General features: G+C 41.1%; 1 protein-coding gene and 1 long non-coding RNA gene across 2 annotated transcripts in view; one reads left to right on the top strand and one right to left on the bottom strand.

Annotated features, from left to right (window-relative positions):
* The window catches only part of LOC108897524 (uncharacterized), a 257,630-nt gene that overhangs the window by 61,047 nt on the left and 172,777 nt on the right, over positions 1-23,806 (top strand). The gene's annotated exons all lie outside the window — the stretch shown is intronic.
* LOC108897432 (cAMP-regulated D2 protein) lies at positions 7,282-23,324 on the bottom strand. The gene is made up of 8 exons (XM_018697043.2): positions 22,750-23,324; positions 21,734-21,935; positions 21,190-21,323; positions 19,510-19,637; positions 19,136-19,254; positions 18,456-18,596; positions 17,246-17,418; positions 7,282-7,750 (listed from the first exon to the last, which is right to left on the bottom strand). The coding sequence occupies exons 1-8, from the start codon at positions 23,233-23,235 to the stop codon at positions 7,298-7,300; spliced, it is 1,836 nt and encodes a 611-aa protein (XP_018552559.1). The 5' UTR covers positions 23,236-23,324; the 3' UTR covers positions 7,282-7,297.

Genomic DNA, 23,806 nt, shown 5'->3' on the forward strand with positions numbered 1-23,806 from the left:
TAACTGAGTGGTCAGTTTGATTACTCAAATACCCCTCTGATATGATATGATAAAGGCAAAATGAATTATGGGAGTTTGCCCATTAGGGCAGAAACATACTGGGGATAAATAAAGGTTTCAAAAACAAAGGTTTCCAAAGAAAAAAGGCACTTTTTCATGTAATGTAAGTGTGAACACCCATGGAGAGGAACATAATGTCCACTACATCCCTCTTTTTTATATTTATTAACAGTATCGGAAACCATATTACAGATTCTGAAATGTGTAACCAATGATTTCAGAGATGATTTCAAAAACTAAATTAAAGCTGCACAAATCAATATTTTCAAGTTTAACAATGGAGAAACTGCAACTTGTCATCTTAGGTGTTGTTTGTAGTGATGAATCCTCAGTGAATTATTATCACATTCCCAGTTCTCTTTCTTCTATCTTTAACCTCATTGTTTTGGTTTTCAAGCCTGCAACTTTAATGCTTTGGTTAAGTCTCAGTACTCTCGTTAACCTAGTTAGCAACAATCTAGAGAACACAGTGGAGCATTTAGCAGCTCAAGAGCCGGACATGTCTCTCAGCAGACCAAAATGGAGATAAGGAGAATCAATGTTGGTCTTAGGCTCATCAGGCCACCAGAGCCACGACTCCAAAGTAATGCTGCTGTTTCTGCTTGATGTGACAAAAGGCAACATCAACTTTATGAGGTGAAAATATTCAAGTGTTGTGTTTACAGTGTTTACTGGTCCAACTGGCCAAGTCTAGATCTGTACAGTGGTTACTATAGTAACTATATTAATTACAACTGACAACTGAGAAAAATGAAATGTTCTGACCAAACTGATTGCCTGAGAGACACAAAATCTGAAAATCAACAGGGAACAGTAAAACCATGATGATACAAGGCTGTGTCACATACCATAGGCAGCAACTGCCATTTGATTTTATCTATAGTCTAATTTCTTACTATGCTAACACAATTGCTTCAGTCAGTTCCCACAGGATTGCAACTACTTTAAAGCTGTAATACACACTAGAATGTTCTAGTACTATTATCAGTGCTGTATCAATGCTGTATGCGTTGGGCTTAGTACAGTAAAAATGCCCTCTCAAGTATTATTGTTACAATAAACTGTAGTAAACCAGAGGCTGAATGCTCTGCTATCTCTTCCCACCCACCTACACCATCTTCCCTACATAAGCCTCCGCTCAGAACTACAGCACTTTTTCTGATTTATGAGCAAATTGCGCTGTAGTCTACCTTCTGAATTTACGCTGATAGCCCATGGGACCAATTCAATTCAGGTTGGAGAAGGGGAAAAAAGCCCCAGCTGCTGCTTTCCCATTACATGGTAAATCTCCAGAGAATGAGACAGAGGTATGTGAGTCAGCAGAAATCTAAATTTTCTGAAAGTAGCAATTTATATGCACATGGTTTCTATATCATAGAGTAATAAAAAAGCTGATTAAGTGACTTTTTCACTTTTAATTGCCACTTGAATGGGCCTATATGCCTAGAGGACCTACTGTGCATTTGCCAGTGTTTGTAGACCATATGTAGGAGCATGACTCTGATAATGAGGATATATAAAGAATCTGGGTTCTCTGTGGGGTAAGAATGTAATGAGAAAACTGCAGTTAAAAGCAGAATAATTGTGGCACAAATAGCAAAACTGATAAAAATGATTCTTACATTTATTCCCTCATTAGATAAAATTAACCATGCAAAGCCCATGTCTAACTTCTAATCCAGTTGAATAGTCATGTCATCCAGCTGGATGTTAAGCATTGCTAAAAGGTTGGGTCAAAGGAATATTGCATCAAAAATGATGATTTTTGTGAATGACATAAATGATGAAGTCTGGGGGGGGGGGGTCAGAGGATAAATGAGCTCCGGAAATCCTGTTTCCTGCATAACAGGCAGAATACTGAATTATAACCAACCAGAGTGAAGAGTATAGAGGTGTGTGCGATTATTCAGGAGTACATTGGTGTCATTTGTGCATGGATTAATAAAGGTAAACATGGTGAATGGTCTGTGTACTGGCACTGCACTCAGCCCCACAAATCTTTACCAGCATTCCTGCTTCAACCGCATTTACACAGTAGTGTTTTATGCTGATTTAAACACATCATTTGGCTGTTGAATGATGTTTGATTAAAATGGTTTATTTACATTTTAAGCATTATTGCTTTAATTCTGTGCATTTGCTGACATGGCCCCAGAGACAGATGTGGTTCTGCAATGTCTATTCTCAGCACAACAACACCAACAACTCATTTTGCACTGCTTCATCTGGATAAACCTCCTACCTGTTTGTTTATCTCCTCCCACCTGTGCACTGTGCATGCTGTGCTTGGCGCCAAATCACACAGATATGGAAAGTGAATTTCAAGGTCAGGAAAGGGTTGGAACGCTGCTTGCACTGGTTGTTATAATGAGTAACCAGAGGCCTCTGTCTGTGTCTTGGTTTTGCTCGGACTCTCAGCTCTCTCTCCTTCATTTGTTCGCTCTCTCTCACCAAAATAACCTGTTAGCTGTTGCATCCAAATAATAATCAGTCAAATAATTCACAAAAGGCTTTGGCATAGTATTTCCTTGGCTATTTTGGGGATGCTTAGCCCGTCTGGCCTGGCAATTGAGGTCTTGTAGTTGATGTCACAGACGCTAACACATGCCATACTGAGGGAAAACAAGCTAATCTTTGTTCTGCAAGCATGTAGATGCATTAATGCTGACTGCTGAGATAACTCCTTGAGAAAAATTACAATATGCCAGACATACAGTATGTTCACAAACCAGTGCAAAATAACCAGTTAATTTAAATTTCATTATACGTCTTTCAATAATATAAAAATCACAGTGAATGGAAATAAACTGGGACTGCAAAACCTGGTGCCTACAGAATTCACATGACAGATATTTTATATGGTGTCACAAAGTCATTTGAACTTTTGATTTTCAATCACTTCAAACCAGTTTTCACAGCATTATCACACAGTGAAAAGTTTGCACATCTTTTGTCACAGCTGGTGGTAGCAGCACAGGCAGGGAGGACCCAAGCACAGACACACAGGCAGGCTGATGCGGTGAAGTTACTTTAATACAGTAAATGATGTAGATGGGTAATACACAGCAGGTAAACTAAATACAGCTAGCAGGCAGGTAACAAAAAGTCCACAGCACAAACAGCAAAAAAGGAGACCACTGAGAAATGAGCAAATCAACTGGCTGGTATTACTACCAGGGAACAAATGAGGGAAATGAGGAACCGGTGTGTTATCAGTCCTGGGAAGTTCCAGTGATAGGAATAGGAAAACAGGTGAGCAGGTGGATCTGGGAACAGAGAGAAAGTCCGGGGACATCTGGTGGGTGGAGGAAGTATAGCAGGAGTCGTGACAGTGCGGCCCACCTCTTGGGACGAATTCAGGGTCTGCTTCCAAAAGGTAGCCAGTGACTCCAGGAAGCCTGGCTCATCATTAAGAAAAGTGTCTTTTGACACTCCAGAGTCCTCCCACGTAAATGGCAGGCTGGGTTAACTTGGCATTTTGCCATCTGGGAAATGTTTGCTGAGTCTGCAGAACCACAGTAGGAAAGATTATATTGCACAGCAAAAGATCAGGCAGCTTTGTTCATTGTAAAATAAATGGCATGTCTTGAAGAGGAAGTTTGTCCTCAATGATATTCAGCAGCAGCACTAAAATATAAGACAGAATCCCACTTTGGGCACATTCAAAGCAAAACTGTAACTGAAGACATAATGTGATATTTCTGCCAAAGGCCTTTCTGCTCTGTTTTTAAGCTTGGAAATAAACAACAGCAATCCTAATTTCATCTAGCCTCTCATATCTGCCCTTGAGCCTTCACTCTGTTGAGACAAATCTCTGCATATGTGCTTGTGTTGCTGTTCATTCATGTCCCCTAGCCAAGAGCAAAGCCAAGGAAGAAAACAGGCTGAAAAAACAATTGCTTCATTACAAAAGCAAAAACTGCCTCTGTTGTCTTTAAGCTCTCATCAATATGTGGTGTTATTTGGGCTATATTTTTTTTTTTTAAACTAAATAGTCAAACAAATTCTTCACTGCATCTTCTAGTTTTATTGGTTTGGACATAAATCATTGCCATTTTGATATTTATAATTTCAGCATGTATAACTATTCCTTCCTTGTTGAATTGGGCCCATCAGATGAGAGAGATGCTAGTCAACAGTGTGTCACCCCCTGCAGTACTTTGGCTGGCCTGAGCAGCACGCCAGGCTCAGAGAGCTGTCATCTGACTTTTAATTGCGGCCACAGTAGCTATAATCAGATCTTATTGGAATGTGCCCATGCAAAGCACCAGCCTCGATTTAAAGCCCAGGAGTGACGGCCAGACATTGATTCCATAACCTTTCCTAAATTATCCAGGCAACAGAGAGGATAGTATCTCTCTTTTCTCTCGCTTTCACTCTGTCTTTCTCCTATCAGTTGTCACTATAATGAGCAGCAGGATTTTTTTTGGGGGTGGGGGGGGGCAGTCTGTGAGAGTTCAGGCATGGGCGCAGAGCTAGGATGAACGGCAATTGATTAGCTGTGCAGCCATCTCAGACAGCTCAGTCACAGCGCAGGCTGTGCTTTGATACTGGATGACAGCAAAGTAAATGTCTGCCGAGATAATGAGGTGGCCTCGACACGCCCTACATGTCAGCACTCTACCAATCAATACACATGTGTAAACACCCAGTAACGCTTCTGTGAGTGTGTGGTGGTGTGTGTGTGTGTGTGGCATTTTTTAAACTGATGTCAAAAGAAACAGGACAATTCACAGTGATTGAACATTTGTCAGTTTACCTCCAAGATCAACTGCAAAAATCTGGATAAGTGAAAAACCAACCCCAAACTACTGTTGAGTCATCCTTAAAGTAATAATCTGCAAATATTTCATAAATTACTGTATGCTTCTCTCTCAAACCCTACCCTGTTAATGAAAACTTTTCTATTTATATTCAGTGTGAAAAATCTCCTGCACATGAACTTCCCAAAAATGTGATTTGGCATGGACAGCATGCTTAAACTTCATTAATACTAAATCCAAAACAAACCAGCTCAGTCACTCGGGGACGATTGTCCTGAAACTAGACCTGACAGTCTCCAGGGCAAAACTAAAGCAGACACTGACGTCTCCTTTTCATGATTAGAAACAAGATGAGACATAACTCGAAAGCAGTGCAGTTGGAGCTGCTTTTTTCCCCACACTGAAAGGTCTTGTATCCTTTGTCCTTGGGCTAGACTAAATGGAAAGCGCCTCTTTAGCTTGAGTGCTCCAGAAGGCCCAGCTGTAACAAACAACAAATATTCATATTCTTTCTTCTAACAAAATAGAACTGTTGCCTTGGTCTCTTTATTCAATGCCATGGAGATAATCCTTAGACTGAATGCACTGCATTAATTACCATGGCCTAAGAGATGGTAAGATATTAAATTTTGAATAGAAGACCAAAACCACTCAAAAGACTTGCCCCCTCCTTTGGGGGTTAACATCTTTAGGAGAGAATAGTTCAATGTTGCATCATTTTAATTTAGTTTTTCATTTCTTTCCTTAAATTGCTTGAAGCTAATGAAATGAATAGGCTTTTGAAGGCTATAGTGTTTTGTACCATTTAACCCAGGACCCTACAGTTTTAGTAAAAAGGAAGCACTGAATAAAATAGTTGGTATCTATATGCTGAAAGCTGCTTGGAAGGAATATTTCAGACTGACTTCAGTCGCCAACCAGACTGAACTGAGCCTCCAGCTGACTGAAATCAATATAATGTACTGCATTTCTAAAGCGGTTGCTACCTGGTGAGAAAGAGAGAGAAACAGAGTCAGAAACAGAGAGCACTGTTTGATTTTACACTGGATGTTTTTTATTCATTTGTAAATTTTGTTCCTGGTTGTTGCTTCCTTGTAGCATTGATGTTAACACAGACAGGTTTAGGCTTCCCATGCTAAAACTGTGTTTAGTTGGTGTGAAGAATTCTCCAAATGAAATAAGTTCAAGGTTGAACCTGCTTTACTTGATTTTTCTGGCTTAGGATGAGGCAAATGTACAAATAAAATGCCACCTGGTGAATGTAATTCCAATATTCACTCTCCCTTCAGTGTTCATGCTCTGGTCTCCACAAACTTAAATACTTGACTCTTAAAGTGCTAAATGGTCATCAGTGTTCACCATGTAGTTGCTAACTTCCTCTCTCTGTTGTCTGGTATTGGTTAGATAGGGTTATAGATAGATAGAGCTTTTTTTGCTGAAACAGTTGTCTGCTGCTACTGGAAAAGATGTTGATGAAAACTGTGAGAGTGAAAAAAGTTGATCTCTATGGGCAGCTTCTGTTTTTTTACATGGTCTTTTATTTCTCATTTTTGATATAAAGTACTGGTTAGTGTAGCTTTAAAGCTGGAATGCTGGACTTTTACAAACCTTTTATGCATTCATCCATTAGATTCAAGCCCTTGTCAATCACACAACCCTGATTAAGCCAGGTGTCAGGTAAATCTCTCTGTATTCTGCAGTATACAGTTTTAAATGTGATGTCTGTGGCGACATTCCTGTGCCGTCAATCAGTAATGACTGGTTTGCTAGACCTGAAGAGGGAGGCGGAGATGGAATATGCTACGGCAGCTAAGAGTATGTCAGAAAATCTAGGAGTTCAAGAAAAGTTTCTGATGCTCCATATGCAGGCGTCAGCAGTGTTTGTGTAATTACGCTCACTGCTAGAGAGACAAAAGTTCCACACTACAGATTTAAGGATTTATTTTATTTGGAAAAACATTGGCCAGAGCGACTGACAGCCTCATTGGGGCCGTGCTGTATCTATACCAGGAGAGAGGCAGAGTGGTGCAATAAATTGGACACAGTGTTCACTTGTAAACTCATCTTCACCTAAATTTACCCCAAATGTACATCTTTCTGCATCTACTTGCATGTTCCACTGACTTAATATACTACATTTGTTTTGTAATTTATTCACATTTAGTCAGAAAGGGAGAAGGTGTGGCTTTTCTATATCTACTGGTGCCTAATAAATGGCAACAGAATGCTCATATTTCAAGCGGTTTTGAAAAATTGTTGTATACTACTAGCTCTCCAAGTCTACGTTGCTGGAGAAAGACAATAGAAATCTGAGAGGAAGAAGCTTATTGAAAGAATTGCTGCCTTGTTGTGCTCCCTAAAAGTTCATTTAATTCTGATGAATGTACAATTTTGTAAAGTAATAAAAACTGCAACTGCAACACAAAGAAAAGCATGTACCCCCCCACCCCACCCCCGCCCCGTATATCTCCTCACTAGTAGATGCCCAGTTTGTCCCAGAAGTCACATATATGGTTCCTGGTTCCTACTTGTGCATGTGAACGCACTGTCAGGTTCATGACCAGCCAGCCACTGGTGTCAGAGTAGCGCGGCCAAACAGGCAGACGCTGCTCCCGGCAGAAGGTTGTCTGTCGGACTCGCGAGGAAGGGTCTCCAGTGTGGGCGAATGCGCCCCAGTAACACAGCATCCGATTGGACAGCAGCTTCTCTGGCGGCTGCAGGGTGAAGTTGGCCACGGTGGCTGAGTCAAAGAGGAAGGGCAGCTCGGCACCATGGCAGGCGTGCTGGTAGCAGAAAGTCAGACCTGACCAGACGCGGTGGTCTGACGCCACGTGGTCGAACACATACATCCACACCTCGCTGCCCACTGCTGTGCCGGCACGTGCCGACCTCCTGGATGGACACAGGAAGACGTAGTCGGTGACGATCTGAGGACAGAAAATAAAGAGAAAGTCAGACAAGGTAAACATATTTTTAAACGATCAGGCAATCAGTCTACCACTTTCCAGACTGACATATCAACTATTGGATGGATTTCCATGAAGGTTTTTACAGAGATTTATGGTCCTCAGAAAGATCTAGGGCCCCACCCCCACCCCACACAAAGACTGTCACAGACTCTAATCCTGCCCCCGACACAGTACACATTACATTAATGTTAAATACACATTTCGGGACAATCACTGCCACCGTCCCAGTTGTCTTTCATCGGCTTATAATCATGACTGTGGAAACTGTAAATTAGTGAACCAGTTTGACTATAGTATGGTGGACAAGAGATCCCCCTTGGCCTCGGGATCAGTGGACTGGCCTGCATTTGTGGTCTAGGTCTTTTAGCCATGGCTATAACAATGTTGCATGTGCTGGTTGTCAAATCCAAGTCGATGATTTAAACAGCGTTGTGTGCAGAAATTTTTAGGACAATGAAACCTGGACAATAAACTACAAACATGCTGCTTTGCAAGTTGAAGAATTGTTCAGCATTGTTGAAGGTTTATGCTTTGCAGTGTATCTTCTAGTCTCTGCAATGTTTTTGTGGAAAAGAAAATGAATAAAACTAATTAGCGTGGCATCTACACAGAGATGGGCTGGGGGCAGAGTGGCAAAAAAAAAAAAAAAACCTATTGTTCCCTCTCTGCTAAATGGAAGCAAGAGAAAGGGAAGGTAAACCATCTTCTTTTGCCTGTTACCTGGAAACCAGTGTGTCTTTTTCAGCAGCACACAACCTGCGCCCACACATCTGACACCTGAAAACAAACTGGCTTACTGTAGGAAGCTGATGGACAGACACACACGCACACACATAGGTCATTCTATAGTTGTGAGGAGAATGCATAATGCATTCCCTAACCTGTTCTGAACCTGAACCTTATAACCATGTGTTAGCCCTCAAACAGCCCTTTTGAGGACTGGCCAGAATGTCCCCACAATGCTAAAATGTCTTGTGACCAACCACTGAAAGACATGCACACACCTACACATATTCACTTTCCATTTTAAATAAGCACATGCACAAATGTATTAATCCCAAACTAGCGCATACTGTACCCAAACTGATAGTCATGACTCATGTACACACACATCTGAGTGGGTACAAGCAAAAGGTAGAAATGAAGTTATGCAGTGTCTACGATGTGTTCAAGTACAGTGCTCTGGAAATAAACTTTTCCTCTTCTATCTCCTTATCAACATGTTCTCTCCTTTTCTCTCCTTCATCCCTACATCTTTTCAAACCAGTTTGCCCCTCCACTATATTTTATCCCTATGTTGTTCTTTATTTTCCATTACATACTGTGTTAAAATCAACAGTCTAAAAGATAATCTGCTTCTTTGTGTGTTTGATATCATTTTCAAACACGCAGAGCAATTTATGTTTGCAGTGTTCAGTTTCCATGTTTGGCTAATCTATTAGCTGTTAATATAACTTGTTGGAACACACACCAACCAACTGTTATGAAAGTAACTTTATGAAAGAAACAATTACACTCCAGTGACTAAAAAAGGGTTGTGGCTGGACTATGTGCTAAATATTTACTGCCATGAATGAACAGATAAAGAATAGAGACAACACCAATGACAGAACAATGATTTCTTGCTGCACCGCAGATGGGAGAACATACAACATAATACCTTGTATATTGAAGTCTGTATAAAATTTATCCCAAATGAAATTACAGTTGACTATGAGAGTTTACTCATGACCTGGAAACAGTAGTTATGAAGACATATAACCATATAACCTTTTTTCCAGAGTGTTTTCCAAAGTTTTTTCATGGTTTTCCACTGTAGACTAGACACAGCAGAAAACTGAGCTACCTCCATGGCAACTGAGCAAACTTCATTCACTGATGAAGACCATGAAATGTGGTTGAAAACTCCAGAGAAGACTAGCAAGTGGACTTTTTGTTGTTGTTGTTGTTAAACAACATACAGCAAAGCTAATGAGTAGGTTAATGAGTAGATTGTTGAAGCACAATCTCCTCATTAGCCCAAACAATATTTTAAATTGTGAAATCTGTGTGCTTCAGATTTGTCAGTCTGGAATTACAGTAGCATATCAAATCTACTGCTGTGTTGGGAGCACAGCAGAAACATGTGCTACTGCCGTCATACATTGTGTCACCAGCTGCACCTTGTCACATGCCAGCAGTGAGCTTCACTAGAGGTTGGTGCCCCCAACAAACCAATAAGAGGTGTTACCATAGAAACAATGGCAAGAACCCTGGCTGATTTTTTTACTTGTCCACACAGCCAATTATGTTCATTGGAACAGAGTAACACACCATGGGTACCATCACCATGAAACAACGGAAATTTAACCCTGCAAATTTAACCCTTTTGTGCCAAAACGAGTGTGTTTGGGGAAAAAATGGTGTAGGTTAATAGTTTCTGTGGTCAGTGATGGATATGTTGGAGCAAAATCAACAACACTGAGCTTACAAATGACTTTTACTTTTTGCAAGTGGTGCATAATGCCTTTTCGTGTTTTGTTCGCTGGTTACTTAGTTATCATTACATACCCATAGAAATATATTAAATTTAAATTTGCTTGTTGTGGAGAAGAACACACATTGGGTGTTATTTGGAATGGATTTTCTGAGGAAATGTTGCTGGAACATCATGGCTACCACACTGGCAAACAAGGTTCAACCTTATGTCCCACTGGCAGCATAACATTGGCCAAAGCCATAAGCATCAGTGGCTTCTTGTTGACCCTTTCACATGCAAAGAGTTCACAACAATTTATGAAGAAAATTAGTAACTAACTTTTCAGTCTGTAAAAGACATTTCAGAGCCTTCTTATAGAATAGAGTAGGAGATACAATTTTAGCTGGGTTGTTTTGGGTGTGTTCAGAGATCCTGGGTTTGCTTACTGTACAAAAAAATGCACACACACACACTAACAAATCTATAATGCTAAAAAAAAAAGAAAAAAGTCTTAGCTCTTCACATCAGTCCCCTCTGTTAGGGACTGGTTGACATTTGTGCTGACCCCCCTGGTCCTCTCGAGAAGTGCCCTTTGTGAAGAGGTCTATAAGGTGGTGTGTGTATGTATGAAGGGGCTACGGTTGTGACTCCACCATATCTACTGCACCATGAACTGTGACTGAATACTAAGTATGTCCAAGAATGTCACCTCCTGACCCCCTATTGTTCCCTGAGGCTGCTACCTTGCATTTTGCATCGGGAATGCTGAGAGAAAACTGTTGGAGGCGTTCCTGGAATCCTTTTTTGGACATATGGGGGCATAACTTCACAACAACAAATTAAACAGCAGCAGCATCACAGAGATGCACATGCAACTGAGGGCAAAAAGCTGCACTCTTCTTGGCTTATCTAACAGAGCCAAGCTCCAAAGCAGAGATGACATGGAGTTGTTGTACGATGAATGGAACATTTTCAATATTTCAAGGGGATCAGATGCCTTTGGTAAGAACAGAGGAGGATTATGGTTCCAGACTGCTAAAAGGAGGAGATTGGGGTCCTGGTGGTCCTCAAGGTACCGAGAGTTGGTGTACCTTATGTGAGGCACATCTTTGTTTGCTAGCGTTGGCAATTCATAATTTAACACTGTGTGTGATTCATACAAATGATAGTTATGATAGTTAAAGAGTCTGAACTCAATTTGTCATTCTAAGTAAAAAGGGGCTTTCTCAATGTTGAATAATGGCTAGATTAAAGGTTTCGAAGGGAGCAGTGAATGAAAGTCTAAAACGCTTAGCAGAAACTGGATCAGTTGTATCCAAGGCACGATCAGGCAGACCAAAAGTGACCACACCAGTCAGAAGATCAATACATCACACTCAGTTCCTAAGAGATAGAAAAGTAACTTCATCACAGATACTGAATTTGCAAAATAAAGAAGCCTAAAGACTTCAAACAGCAGTCCTGTCTAAAGAAGGCTGTCTTGTAGTGGTTTCAGGGGACGAGTAGCAGTATGAAGGGAAACAAAGACAAAAACTTGGGGTGAGCTAACAAATACCAGCATTTTGCAGTGGATGATTGAAAAAAAAAGTCCTCTCTATTGATGAATCCAAGCTTGAAATGTGTGGCAGTAATAGAAGGGCATATACAAGGAGACGAACAGGAGAGAGATACTCCAGTGTATCAACGCAACAGTGAAACATGGTGTTGGGAATATTCAATTCTAGGGGTGTTTTGCCTACTCTGGAGCTGGACACCAGTACCGAAATAACTACACCCTGACCAAAGAAAAATACCACTCAATTTTTCAGGGACTTGTTACACCCTCTGGTTTGCATCTTTCATACTGCAGCAGAACAAGGACCCCAAACACTCCTCAAAGCTTTGCAAGAACTACTTGAAGACCAGTCATCTGACCTCAATCCCACTGAACATTTATGGGGGCACTTGAAGACTGAGAAAGCCAAGCATTCTGTGACAAGAAGACCACAAGAAGCTCTTTGGAACATTTTTCAATTAATGCTGGGATAACATAGGTCATCAGTTTTGTACAAACCTGCAGGGTCAATGACAGCTGTTCTGAAATTTGTGTCCTTTTTTAAGATTAATCTTTTCATTGTTAAGCTGGTATTATTGGAATAAAAGAGACAGAATAAAAAAACTGAAGGAGCAGCTTAAGCAGACCAGTTTTAAATTTGATTCTATAAGGGACATGAACCCTAAAATTATTTTTTTACTGCTTTACAGTCATAACAGGTTTTCATTTGGCCGTTGAATATTGTAAAAAGAAGTACATTTGTACCTAACGGTGTCAAAAATCTGAAGAGAGTGTTGTTCTCAATATTGAGCTTTTTGATAATGTGAGCCAAGTGTTTTAAACCTAAATTAAGAAGTCATTGTATTGTAGACTTTTAAAGGGAGAGTATACAATCCAAGAGTGCGGGCTGAAACCTCGTCAGATCATAAACACCAAAACACAGTTAAGTATGTAATTGGAATAACACCAGCAGCAGTTATATCTTTTTTGTCTGATGGGTGGAGAGGTCGTGCCTCTGACATGCTAATGACTTTAGATTTTGGCTTTTTGGGAAAACGTGAGCATGGGGATGAGATCCTTGCAGATAGAGGCTTCCTTGTTGGAAAAGAATTGGCTGATTTAGGAGAAACATTTAGAATCCTAAGGGGAAGTCTCATTTTCTTGGTTCCTGTGTTGATACTTTATGCCAAATGTCAAGAGTCTGCTGCTATACTTCAGCTTAAAGCCTTTCAGATACACTGTGTTACCCATCAGCCAAGTCAATAAGCTAGATGACATTGTAACCATAGGTGCTGGTCTCACCAAACTTGAGAGGACTATGGTGGCACAGCGATAATTGTGTTTAGGCTAAATGGACATGGGACACATTGCAGAGGCATGATTGCAACACTTCTCAGGCCTGTGTCTGGCTCAATGAGCAAATTACTATCATATGACAGAAATTCACTCATTCATTCACTCAAATTGACTCATCTTCTAATGTGATTGGATACTTAATTTTCCCATAGGCTGGGAGTGTGTAATGCATGAACTGACAATATGTTTTAAATGAATGCAATCTAATGAGAGTAACATAATTTAACCAAAATGAAATGCACACTTTTAAAAAAGCGTTTTCAGCAACGACAAAATGAGAACACATATCTTAACAGTTCTGTCTGCTTGTTTTAATTACCTCCAACTGAAAGTGTGCTTCTTTCCATTTATTATTGGGATCTATTTGCGTCTACATTTCCATTTTTGGGAGTGTCTGTTAATTTTCACACATGCATAGTAAGAGTGTTGGCAGCAGATTGTGCACTTGATCATTTTGGACAAAGCTAGGTCTTTTTGCACTACAGATATTTGATCTCTTCAATCAGGTGGGACTCTTTGCAGTGGCAAATAAGCTCTTGGTGAGGTGGTCCGTGAAGACTTATGACTCAGGAAAAGTTTCTTGTAAAAAGGACTCACTTCTCATTAGCTGGTGATTTAGGTTGCTTTTTTTGGTTCTTGACATGAAATCTGAGATATCCATTTGAGAAAGAACGTTTTTAGTTGAATCTGTTTATAATATGGGTAGGTAGGTTGCAGATCATGGTTTTCATTAAGGAAAAAGGAAGCATACAGACTCTGACACCTCTAGTCCCTGCATATTGTACTGGTATGAACACTTAATCCCCAGCATGCCACAGGAGGATACCCCATCAAGAGAGAAGCAGCCATGTATGACTCATCTGCTTTCACAGTTAGACTCAATGCTTTTAGATTAAAGTTCATGTGTATCTTCTTTATTTCTGTGTGGTAACATTGGCATGCAGCATCCTCCATTTGTCTTTCCAGTTGGACAGTTGGAACAGTGAGATCTGTGGACTCATACTGCATTAGCTGTTTAACAACACTTTCAGCTGAGAAGTACTTGCATTTAACAACCCTGTGAAAACTACTGCCCATTATACATCCCATTCTATGTATACTCCTTATTGTGCACTTGCTCTTTAGTCACATTCTAGAGATGTTCCAGTTTGTTAGTTGTTCATTAGCGTTCTCATTTTGCCATAGCTGGTTTTGCACGTCTCTTGAAGGTCAGCTGATGACAGGTCCCTTGCAGATGGGTCATACATAGCTGCCAGAGGCTCAGTGGGTTCATATCATTTTTCTGATTCAGTATCTGAGTCTGCAGCTGTGTTGGTAAGATGCAATAAGAGCTGTGTTCGACCAGATGTTTTTGAAAGCCTGGAGATCTTAACTGCTGTGTGTAGGACAAAATGTATATTTGTAAACAATACCACGTGAGAGGGAGTAATTTTAACACATGAATAACACATTTATCAGTTAACTTATTAAAATGGTTGAGATGTTTGGTTATATTGTTATACATAATTTACTTGATTAGTGAATTAGTGGGTATTATTGGCTGCTACAATGTATGAAATGGAATGTACACAAAACGGATGATTCATTCACAGGTTCCAGCATTCACAGATAAAGTTTTACCTGGTTGGAACAAACTTTAATTCAATTTATTTATTCAATTATTTTAACTGTGTAATTGAAAACTTAGATGAATGAATGATGGTGACGTTGAATTACAGTAGATAGCCTGGTCCTTGATGAATTCTGACTGGAAACAGGCTAATTTACAAACAACTCTAAAATAGGGATATGGCTAGTTCATGGTAATATTATCAATATTGTCTCCTGTGCTCCAAGTTAGGCTAGATACTCATGCATGGATCAGTCTGTGTGCTCATGAGCAGCTCCAGAGTCAGGTGATAGGTCACTTTGAGACCTTCATGGAGATTGTAATGCTTTGTTTTTGTTGGCTGTAGCTTGTGATGCTTTTGAATTGTATGACATTATACTGAGAGGTGTTTCTAATATTCAGTCTGCCCTCATTAATACAAATACAGTGTCAAGTCACCCAGTCAGTGTTCCCTCCTCTGCCAGCCCTCCCCCTGTCTTGTACTTCATCTGTGATTCCTTGGCTGATCTCTCCTGTCACTGTAGAGGTTCACTAGAAACGAGTCACTGACTTCCCTGACTTCAGGTGGTCCACATGTTTTCACCCATACAAATGATGATAGAGGGGGAAGAATGTGGTCTGTCATGGCTGGACTAAGAGAAACTGGAATTGTAGCTCCCTCTGTAGGCAAACGACAGGACAGGAAGCAGCACTGGAAGTCTGGAAGGTCTGCTAAACGGCGGGGATACTTCTGGACTTTCATACAAGCTTACTGACTGAGCTGATGGCTCTCATGCTGGTTAGCAGCATCTACACATATGCAGACCAACAAGTCTTTCCTTAATCGACCTAAAGTGTGGCTTATTTCAACTAGTGAGTCACAGCAGCAACAGAGAACAATTGTTTACAATTCCCCATCAGGCTCATTAGGCATGGAGAGGCTGGAGAGAGTGCAGGAGACAGCTGGGTCCTCGTCACACGCCGGGTTCCGGCTGGGTAGCGCATCGATCCATGCATGACCACCCTCCTCGCACTGCTGCTGAATGGGTGGTTATTGATGCATGTGTGTGTTTGGATGTGTGTGGGAAACTGTGTCTGAGCCTTCACTTTTCACTCTGGAAGCGTGAGGAAAAATATGGAACAAAACAAATCTCTTCAGGTTTCAGTATAAATGCAGACTTTTTTTTTTGCTTTGTTCATACAAGCTGCCTCACAGTTCTTAATTCTGCAGAGATGTTCTGCACAGAAATTACTGGCTAAATGTAAACCAGCTGGAAAGCGGTTGACAGTGTCCTGACAGCTGCCAGATAGTTAATGATCAGGAGACAAAGCCACATCAAACAGAGGAATACTAACTATGTGCAATTTGTCTGATCTTATCAAAAGTAGCTCACTTCAGTAACTTTACCTCTATGAACAATGTTTTTCCTCCATCAATTTTACACATTTTATATATAAGAGTCAACATAATGTTGGTGGCTACAGTCAAAATTTCTGAGTTTCCAGTTTCCACAGCCATGCTTTGTGGCATTTACGCTGACCCCCTGGTCCTCTGGAGAAGTGCCCTTTATAAAGAGATGCAGGAGGTGTGTGTGTATATGGGTGGATGGGCAAGCCACAGCTGTGACTCTACCATCTCCCTACTGCACTGTGAACTGTACTGAATACTAAATACATCCAGGAGTGTCACCTCCTGACCTCCTGTAGCTCCCTGAGGCCAGTAACCTGCACTTTGCATTGAAAAGCCAGAGGGAAAACTGCTGGAAGCTTTCCTCCTCTCCTCTGTCAGTAAACATCAGTCTACCTTTGTATTCTAACAGTGATAACTCAAAACATGATGCGCTGTGTAAAACTGAATCATAATAAGAACGTAGTCTACAGCCATGACAGTGACTCTGTTATTGGGGCTAAATGCTAAAATCAGCATGCTAACATGCTCACAAAGCTGTCAGTAGTTTTCCAGGTGTAGAGAGTCAAGGTTTTACCAGAACTTCAGGCTCTGAACTACAAGAAGAAAGAAAAGCTAATTCTAATTCTAAATCTAATACCTAAATATCCAGATTTGGAACAGATGTCTAACTGTAGTGGATGCTAAATTGAATGTGAATATGGAAAGTAAACTTACAGAATTCACTTCATTTTTTTCAGACACACTGATGAAAGAATTGCTGAATGAGAGATCGCATTGTGTTAGAGAAGTTAGGGAAACAGAGGCAAGCCGAACATGATGCCATGACTTTACCTCTGTATTTTGTTCGTTCACAAATTTAACCTAATGATGGTCCTGGGGGAAATGTAATGGGATCATAAAAGTTATTAAAATGTATCTCGCCTCATGGTGGCACTGGAGAAGTCTGTCATAGCATATATCATCTGAAGTAAGAAGTAGGTGTTGAGGTATTTCATAGAATAAAATTTGACCTCAGCAGTGACTGCACAGTTTGGACTATGTAGTTGAAGACATGGTATCACCTGTACTGACAATGAATCCACAAATTTGAACTGAGCTCCTCTTACCTGAGCTAGCATATCCCTTCGATCAGCATCCCTGTACAGGGGCAGGTACTTGTGCAGGATCCGCAGAGCGTGCTGTTTAAAGATGGCCGTAATGTACACAGTGCACTCCACTGCAGAGACTGGCTTACTGAAGACACCGTACACAAAGATCACCCCCTCCTCTGAGGTTGTACCTGCAGGGAAACAGATGTATGTTGCCTGTAGCCTTCCTATTAATCATTCGCACCACTGTTCTGTTGTCTGATCGTCTTTAAGTTCAAAACTAATTCCTTAACATGTTTTACTCCTATATTAGAGTGGGTGATTTTACACCAGCTTTCACAGTGATTCACAAGGCTGCTTAGTTTCCAAGACCGCATGAATTATTGCTTTTTTCCTTCAGCTTTGCTATGATCTTGGGAATTTCCACATCAAATTGTGTTACAATAAGAACCAAAGGGAGTCCAGCTGAAAGCAAACAGCTGAGAGACTGGCTACACTGGCCGGAGGTGACACAAGAGGGACAGTGGTGCCAAAATGCACTGATGTTAATGGAAATTTGCGTAAAAGCAGACATGAAGGTGAGAGTTAAGTCATTTTAGGAGGAGTCACTTTAGTTTTTACTGTAATTGTACTTCTCTAATTGCAGATCCCACATTAGTGCCTTTCAGTGTTGTGGCTTGGTCATAGTGAGCTCATTTTAACTACTTCAAGTGTCTCCTGCATTATTACTCAATCCTGAGTCCCTGTCTTGAAGATGGCCCGTGTCAAAATTTTGTTTATACCTTTAAAGGAACAGTGCAACATTTGAGGAAATTACTCTGATTTGCTTAATTATTCCAAGTTGTTACCCAAGCTGGCCTTTTTCACGCAAAAAAAAAAACGCTGTTCAGTTCTGGTTTTTGCCCAGTAGTCAGTGTTGTTTCTTCTGATTCAACTCACTTTTGTCCTGGGGCCCATTAGCAGCTTCATCTGGCTGTCCACCTGACTGTTGGGTGGTTTGCTCTATAACAATGTGTGCACCTGCTCTTGGTTCTTCACCTGGGCCCAGTGCTCCCAGCCACTACAGAAGCTGCCACCTTGCTGCCTTTGCTCTCAACATTGTATTGTACATTAGAAACTCATAGATTTGTTCTTAGGTACAGTGCTTGACTAAATCAGTTACATTCCACCACAGCATGTAAGGAGCTTTACACCCATACACTGTCATTTTTCTCATACTGGAACTTACCTAACAGCACTGGCTTCTCTTTCTGCCAGTGGCCCTTCTGGAAGGCAATGACAGCCTGTTCTTTTATTAAATCCCCATCAATATATGGACCCCACGTCTCAAAAACCTCCAGGAACCTGAACGGGTTCACAATCTTGGAACCTGAGATCAAAACGCATCAGTTAGATCAAAAGCACAGTCTGATTTTTCTAACACAGAGCAGTGAGCTTGAACATTTAGAACAAAGATACAAAGTATTAGATGGAGTTAAACATGAATACTGTAATATTAAACCTGCCTCTGATTAGATTTTCAGGCTTTTCTTATGTCAGCAGAGCTGAAATGTGTAGTGTCTCAGATTTTTGGACCTAAAAGTTCAGACAAGCAGAAAACAGCCTCTGACGACGCAATCACTGAGTCAGTGTAACTGATCAATAACCCTGTCAACCCTGTAGATATATTACAGTCATTTTGTGCTGTGAGGCAGTAAAATCCCTCTAATTGCCCCTTTAGAGGCTCAGTGTTCCTTTGTTTTTGTGATTTTGTTTTCCAATATACCACAGCACAGGATAAAAATAATGTTTTTCATCATCTTTTGCGGGTAAACATACTACACCCTTCCCTCTTATGTAACTGTGTGGGCAGCCCTGAGAGTTGCTCTAAATTTGGGGGAGTGTGGGCCGGTGTTTGTGGCATCCTACTTGTTTTCATCTGGGCGGTCAGGACGGCCTGTGGAGTAAGAGACAGCAGGCAGACGATGTCGCTCACAGAGCAGTTGGTCTGTTTAGCAAACTCCTTTCCCAGCTTCAGGGCATCATGTCTGATAAAGAGAAGCAGAAAAACAAAATTACAGTTCAGACTGAAGTTTGCTCTGAGCATGCTGGGAAGATCACTGGAGGCTTTGAATCTTTTAAGAGCTTAAGGAAAAGGAATGAAAACATGTTTTGACTTTAGAAACTAAGGTCAGAATCCTAAGGTTGGTCAAATGATTAATACGTGATATTTTTTAACCTGGGGCAGTAAAGGATTAGAAACAGCAGTAACCTGTGTGAACCCTCAGGTAAGAGCTCCTCACCTGGTCTTCAGAGGGATTGAGAAGGGCAGGCTCTGCAGGACAGCTTGTTTAAACAGGGGCTTACTGCTCTGGATCATCAGGTGAAGGCTCACTGACTGAGCACCTGCACTCTCTCCAAATATTGTCACCTGACAGACAACACAACACAGAGGTAGACAATTAAAAACCATGTTGGCAGTAAGAAGAATGAACTGCACAACCCAGGAGTCCTGTGAGGAGACATCAGTGAACTGCACATCCTGCTATTTTTCCAATCCAGCTTATTTGTCATGATTTATATAAAAGAATGAAATGAGACAGGGAAATAATGCTGAGTCCAGTTTCTGTTTCGAATTTTTCGGTTGTCTAAATATCCTTCTGTAGACTAATTACTTGATACTAATTTGTACGGCTGTGAGTGACCAACAATAAATTCTTTCCCTGGATTTACCTACTTAATCATATTATAGGCCATTTCACCCTTGAACTTGGTGCAATTTATGCAACATTTTTCCTCATCACTCCCTATCAAGCAAAGCATGTCAAGTATACCATGTTTAATTACTGTAGGTCATCAGTACAGAAGATAACTGGTCTGTCATCACTTTTCAGCATTAAGTTAAAAATAGTAAGCTGAGTAGAAAGTGGTATATACATATAGGTATATACATATGGTACATGGTATATACACTGATCAGCCACAACATTAAAACCACTGACAGGTGAAGTGAGTAACAATAATCATTTCATTACAATACAGTGTTCTGCTGGGAAACCTCAGGTTCTGACATTGTATGGCAACAGCACTCCCCAATGGCAGGGGCCTCACCCAGCAGCACACCTCATCACAAAAACCCAGATCCCAATCTGATCCAGTATCTGTGGGACCTGCCCTAATATTGTGTGGGTCCCCCTCGTTTTGGTAAAACTGCTCTGACCCGTAGGGGTATGGACTCGGGACCCCTGATGGTGTTCTGTGGTGTCTGGCACTGGGATATTGACAGTGGATCCTTTGGGTCCTGTCCATGCTAGATCACATTGGGATCTGAGGAGTTTGGAGGCCAGGTCTACAACAATGTTTAGGTGGGTGGTACGTGTCATCATCCAGATGAATGAAGGACCCAAGGTTCCCCAGCAGAACATTGTATTGTAATGAGATGATCAATGTTATTCACTTCACCTGTCAGTGGTTTTAATGTTGTGGATGATCTGTGTATATATAAAATTGAGAAAGATGCTCATGACAGTTTCTGGAGGCACAACATGGCCCAGGCGCTGCCATCATCAGTGTCTTGTTTTGTCTCAGAAAATGTTTTTAGAAAATGAAATAGTTGTTTTTTCTGTGGATAATTTGTGAATTAATCAACCATTTCATCTCATCAGAGATGCAACTCCCTTCGTTTTTGTGTTTATACAACGTGTTTATACAACATACTGATTTTACATTCATAGTTTTAGAAAAATAGCAAATACTGAATGAAGATAAAGTTTTGTTATTGTTATCTTGAAGAAATAAATAGAATTATTATTGGAAATTTTAACAAGAGTACAAGGAATACAATACAAAATAAAGATATGTCTCCTTGCAGTTACAAAATTGAATATAATGCTTCAAAAGGTGTGGTGGATAACTGTGTCTTTAGCTCATTAACAAAGGTGACCTGGGTGTGTGCATGTGTGCGTATCTGTCCGCTTGCTTGCCTTGCTGGGATCACCTCCAAACACAGCAATGTTCCGCTGGACCCAAAGAAAAGCTGCTTGCTGGTCCAAGATCCCATAATTTCCCGCAGCTGAGGAGTGAGGGTCTTTGCCCGAAACAAGGAACCCAAAGGCACCTTAAATCACGCAACAGTTCACATGATCAGCAACACATAATTGACTGCAGCAAGACATTAATTTCCTCCATGTTCCAAATTACCGTTCACGTATTATGGCTACTGTTTTAAGTCGTGCAGGAAAGCAAAGTAATTACTAACTGGCTCGGTCATTTAAAATGACGACACGCACACATTATCCAATCTCAAGCACACAGGCGCACATGCACTCTACAAATAAACACTCCATTATTCTAACTAAGTGATTAATGTCTTCCATGAGATGCCAGCTTGTTGCCTTTACTAGCCATCTCCATAAAAGGGCAACAGTAAATACACAGACACAAGGTCCCTGCTTTTCTATATTAATATGCAGTTTATTACACTGGAAGAGGTCCATTATAAAGTAAAATGATACCAAACTTTCTTACCCAGTCTGTACTCCATGCTTACAACAACAGTGTGGGTGAAGTTACTGATGAAGCGTCCATCATACAGCGGTTTGGAGGCAGAGCCGGCGATAAAATCCCCACCATGGATCCACACCATGACAGGCAGTGGGCTCTGCAGAGGGGAGCTGAAGTTCACATCCAGAGGGACAAAGATGTTGAGGTACAGACAGTCCTCGCTGACCTTTTGGGGACATTAGATGACACAAATCATTGAAATCAATTATTAATATTTCATACAATTGTAACTGTAACTTCTCTGGCAGGCTACAAATGTTCACTGGCAATTACCAAATCAGGGATAGCACTCAGTATTTTTTGGCAGAGTAGAGCTTAATGAAAAATGGTTTTTCAGCTTTTTGGTGACTGCTTCACTTACATTTCTATACTTCTTTCTCTCTATACTTAAAAGGCGGAGATATTGATGCTGTCAAAACTGGGAGGCCTTTTTTTTGTTGTTATCTTTCTGTGTATAATGTCATAAAACAGAGCCACAGCTACCACTGAAGTCACAGCAGCCATATCTTCTGTATTTTTTTTTCTGAGGGCGTGGACAGTTCTAGCAAGCTGGGGGAGGGGACCCGAGGGCTTATGGCCTCAGTATTTCTTGGCTACGGCACTGCAGGGAGAGATAATGGTGTGCACGTGAAATGAGCCACACAACGTTGAAGCAAACCAGAGCAAGAGAAACATGTTTCTGGTTTGCACTGGGAAAGCACATTTCATTGGAGTGAATGGGGGCCACAGTCCAGCTCTTGTAATACACAGTGTAGCTCACAGTCTAAAAAATATTTTAGTAGCAGATAGATTCATGTGTCCTCAGTATCTTTGACTTTGAGAAAGATTATATAACCAAAACTGAAATCTTGGCCTTTTTTTGTCACTACAACTGTCATCTTTAATGTTGGTGATGAAGCAGGCTGTACAAACATGTTATTACATCCCTGTGAAACATCATAACAACATGCAAAGAAGTGACAAGTTGTGTTGTTCCTTACTATCCGAGGGCACTCCTCAGTGATAGGTCCACTGCAGGCCTGCATGCATGCTGCCCTGGGGAAGGAGGCATCATAAACCCCCGGCCAAGGACTCACAGGTCTGGGGGGCTTCCAGCGGTAAGCCCCAACAGGCGGGTCGGCAAACGGTATCCCGTAAAATATATGGGCCTTATCCACCGTAATTCCCTTGATCTGACCATCTTTGGTTAACACCAGAGGTCCAGGAGCCCCGTTTGTGTCCTGATTGACTGGCTTGTCCTCGCTTTGCTTCGTGATTGAAAGGTCTTCCAGGCGTCCCAGCGCCTTAAGGGAGTTTATCTCAAAGTGTCGGTTGATGATGAACGGTTCGTCTCTCACTGGAAGCCCGGGGTAGATACTTCTCAGAAAGCTGACAAGGTCGATGTCATCATCATTTTTCGTCTCCTCTCCAGAGGCCGGCACTAAACTTAGTGTGCACAGCAGCAGCAAACAGTGCCAGCTCGCCATATTGCCTTGGAATACTCTTATACTTCCCCAGACCCTGCTGCTCAGATCATGATTTGACTTGAATTATGTCCTAGCTGAAGTAGAAAAGTTGCAACCCCCACAAGCCTGCAGCCTGAGACGTTCTACCGACGGTGTGTACTTGTGACTCCAATTTGGCGGGCTGCTTGTTAAGATTTATCAGACAAAAGCCTCTCTGTGTGTTTGCTGAGTGCTGTCCAGTAGACCCTGAACAGCTGGACATGGACACTGCGATGCAGGACCACTAATAGAGGACATGTCGTCTTTCCTTTGCTTAATGTAATAACAAAGTCACACACAGGAGGTAAACGGGGATAAGTCATACAGCAGGCCTCATGAAAGAATAAGAGTGAGACCCATGTAGAGTCCAGAGTTTATTCTGAGGTGTCACAAATGGAAATGTCACAAAATTCTCACTTTTAATAAATGTTCTCTAGGTTTGGCTTTTTTCTTACAGAATGAATTTACCTCTTGAGGCTGTAGAAAACAGTCTGAAAGGTTAAAGCTGCTCACACCAAAACCATAACCTGATTGGGGATCTTAAAAACTCAAC

Source organism: Lates calcarifer, linkage group LG18, assembly GCF_001640805.2.
Source record: "Lates calcarifer isolate ASB-BC8 linkage group LG18, TLL_Latcal_v3, whole genome shotgun sequence".
Classification (NCBI taxonomy): Eukaryota; Metazoa; Chordata; class Actinopteri; family Centropomidae; genus Lates; species Lates calcarifer.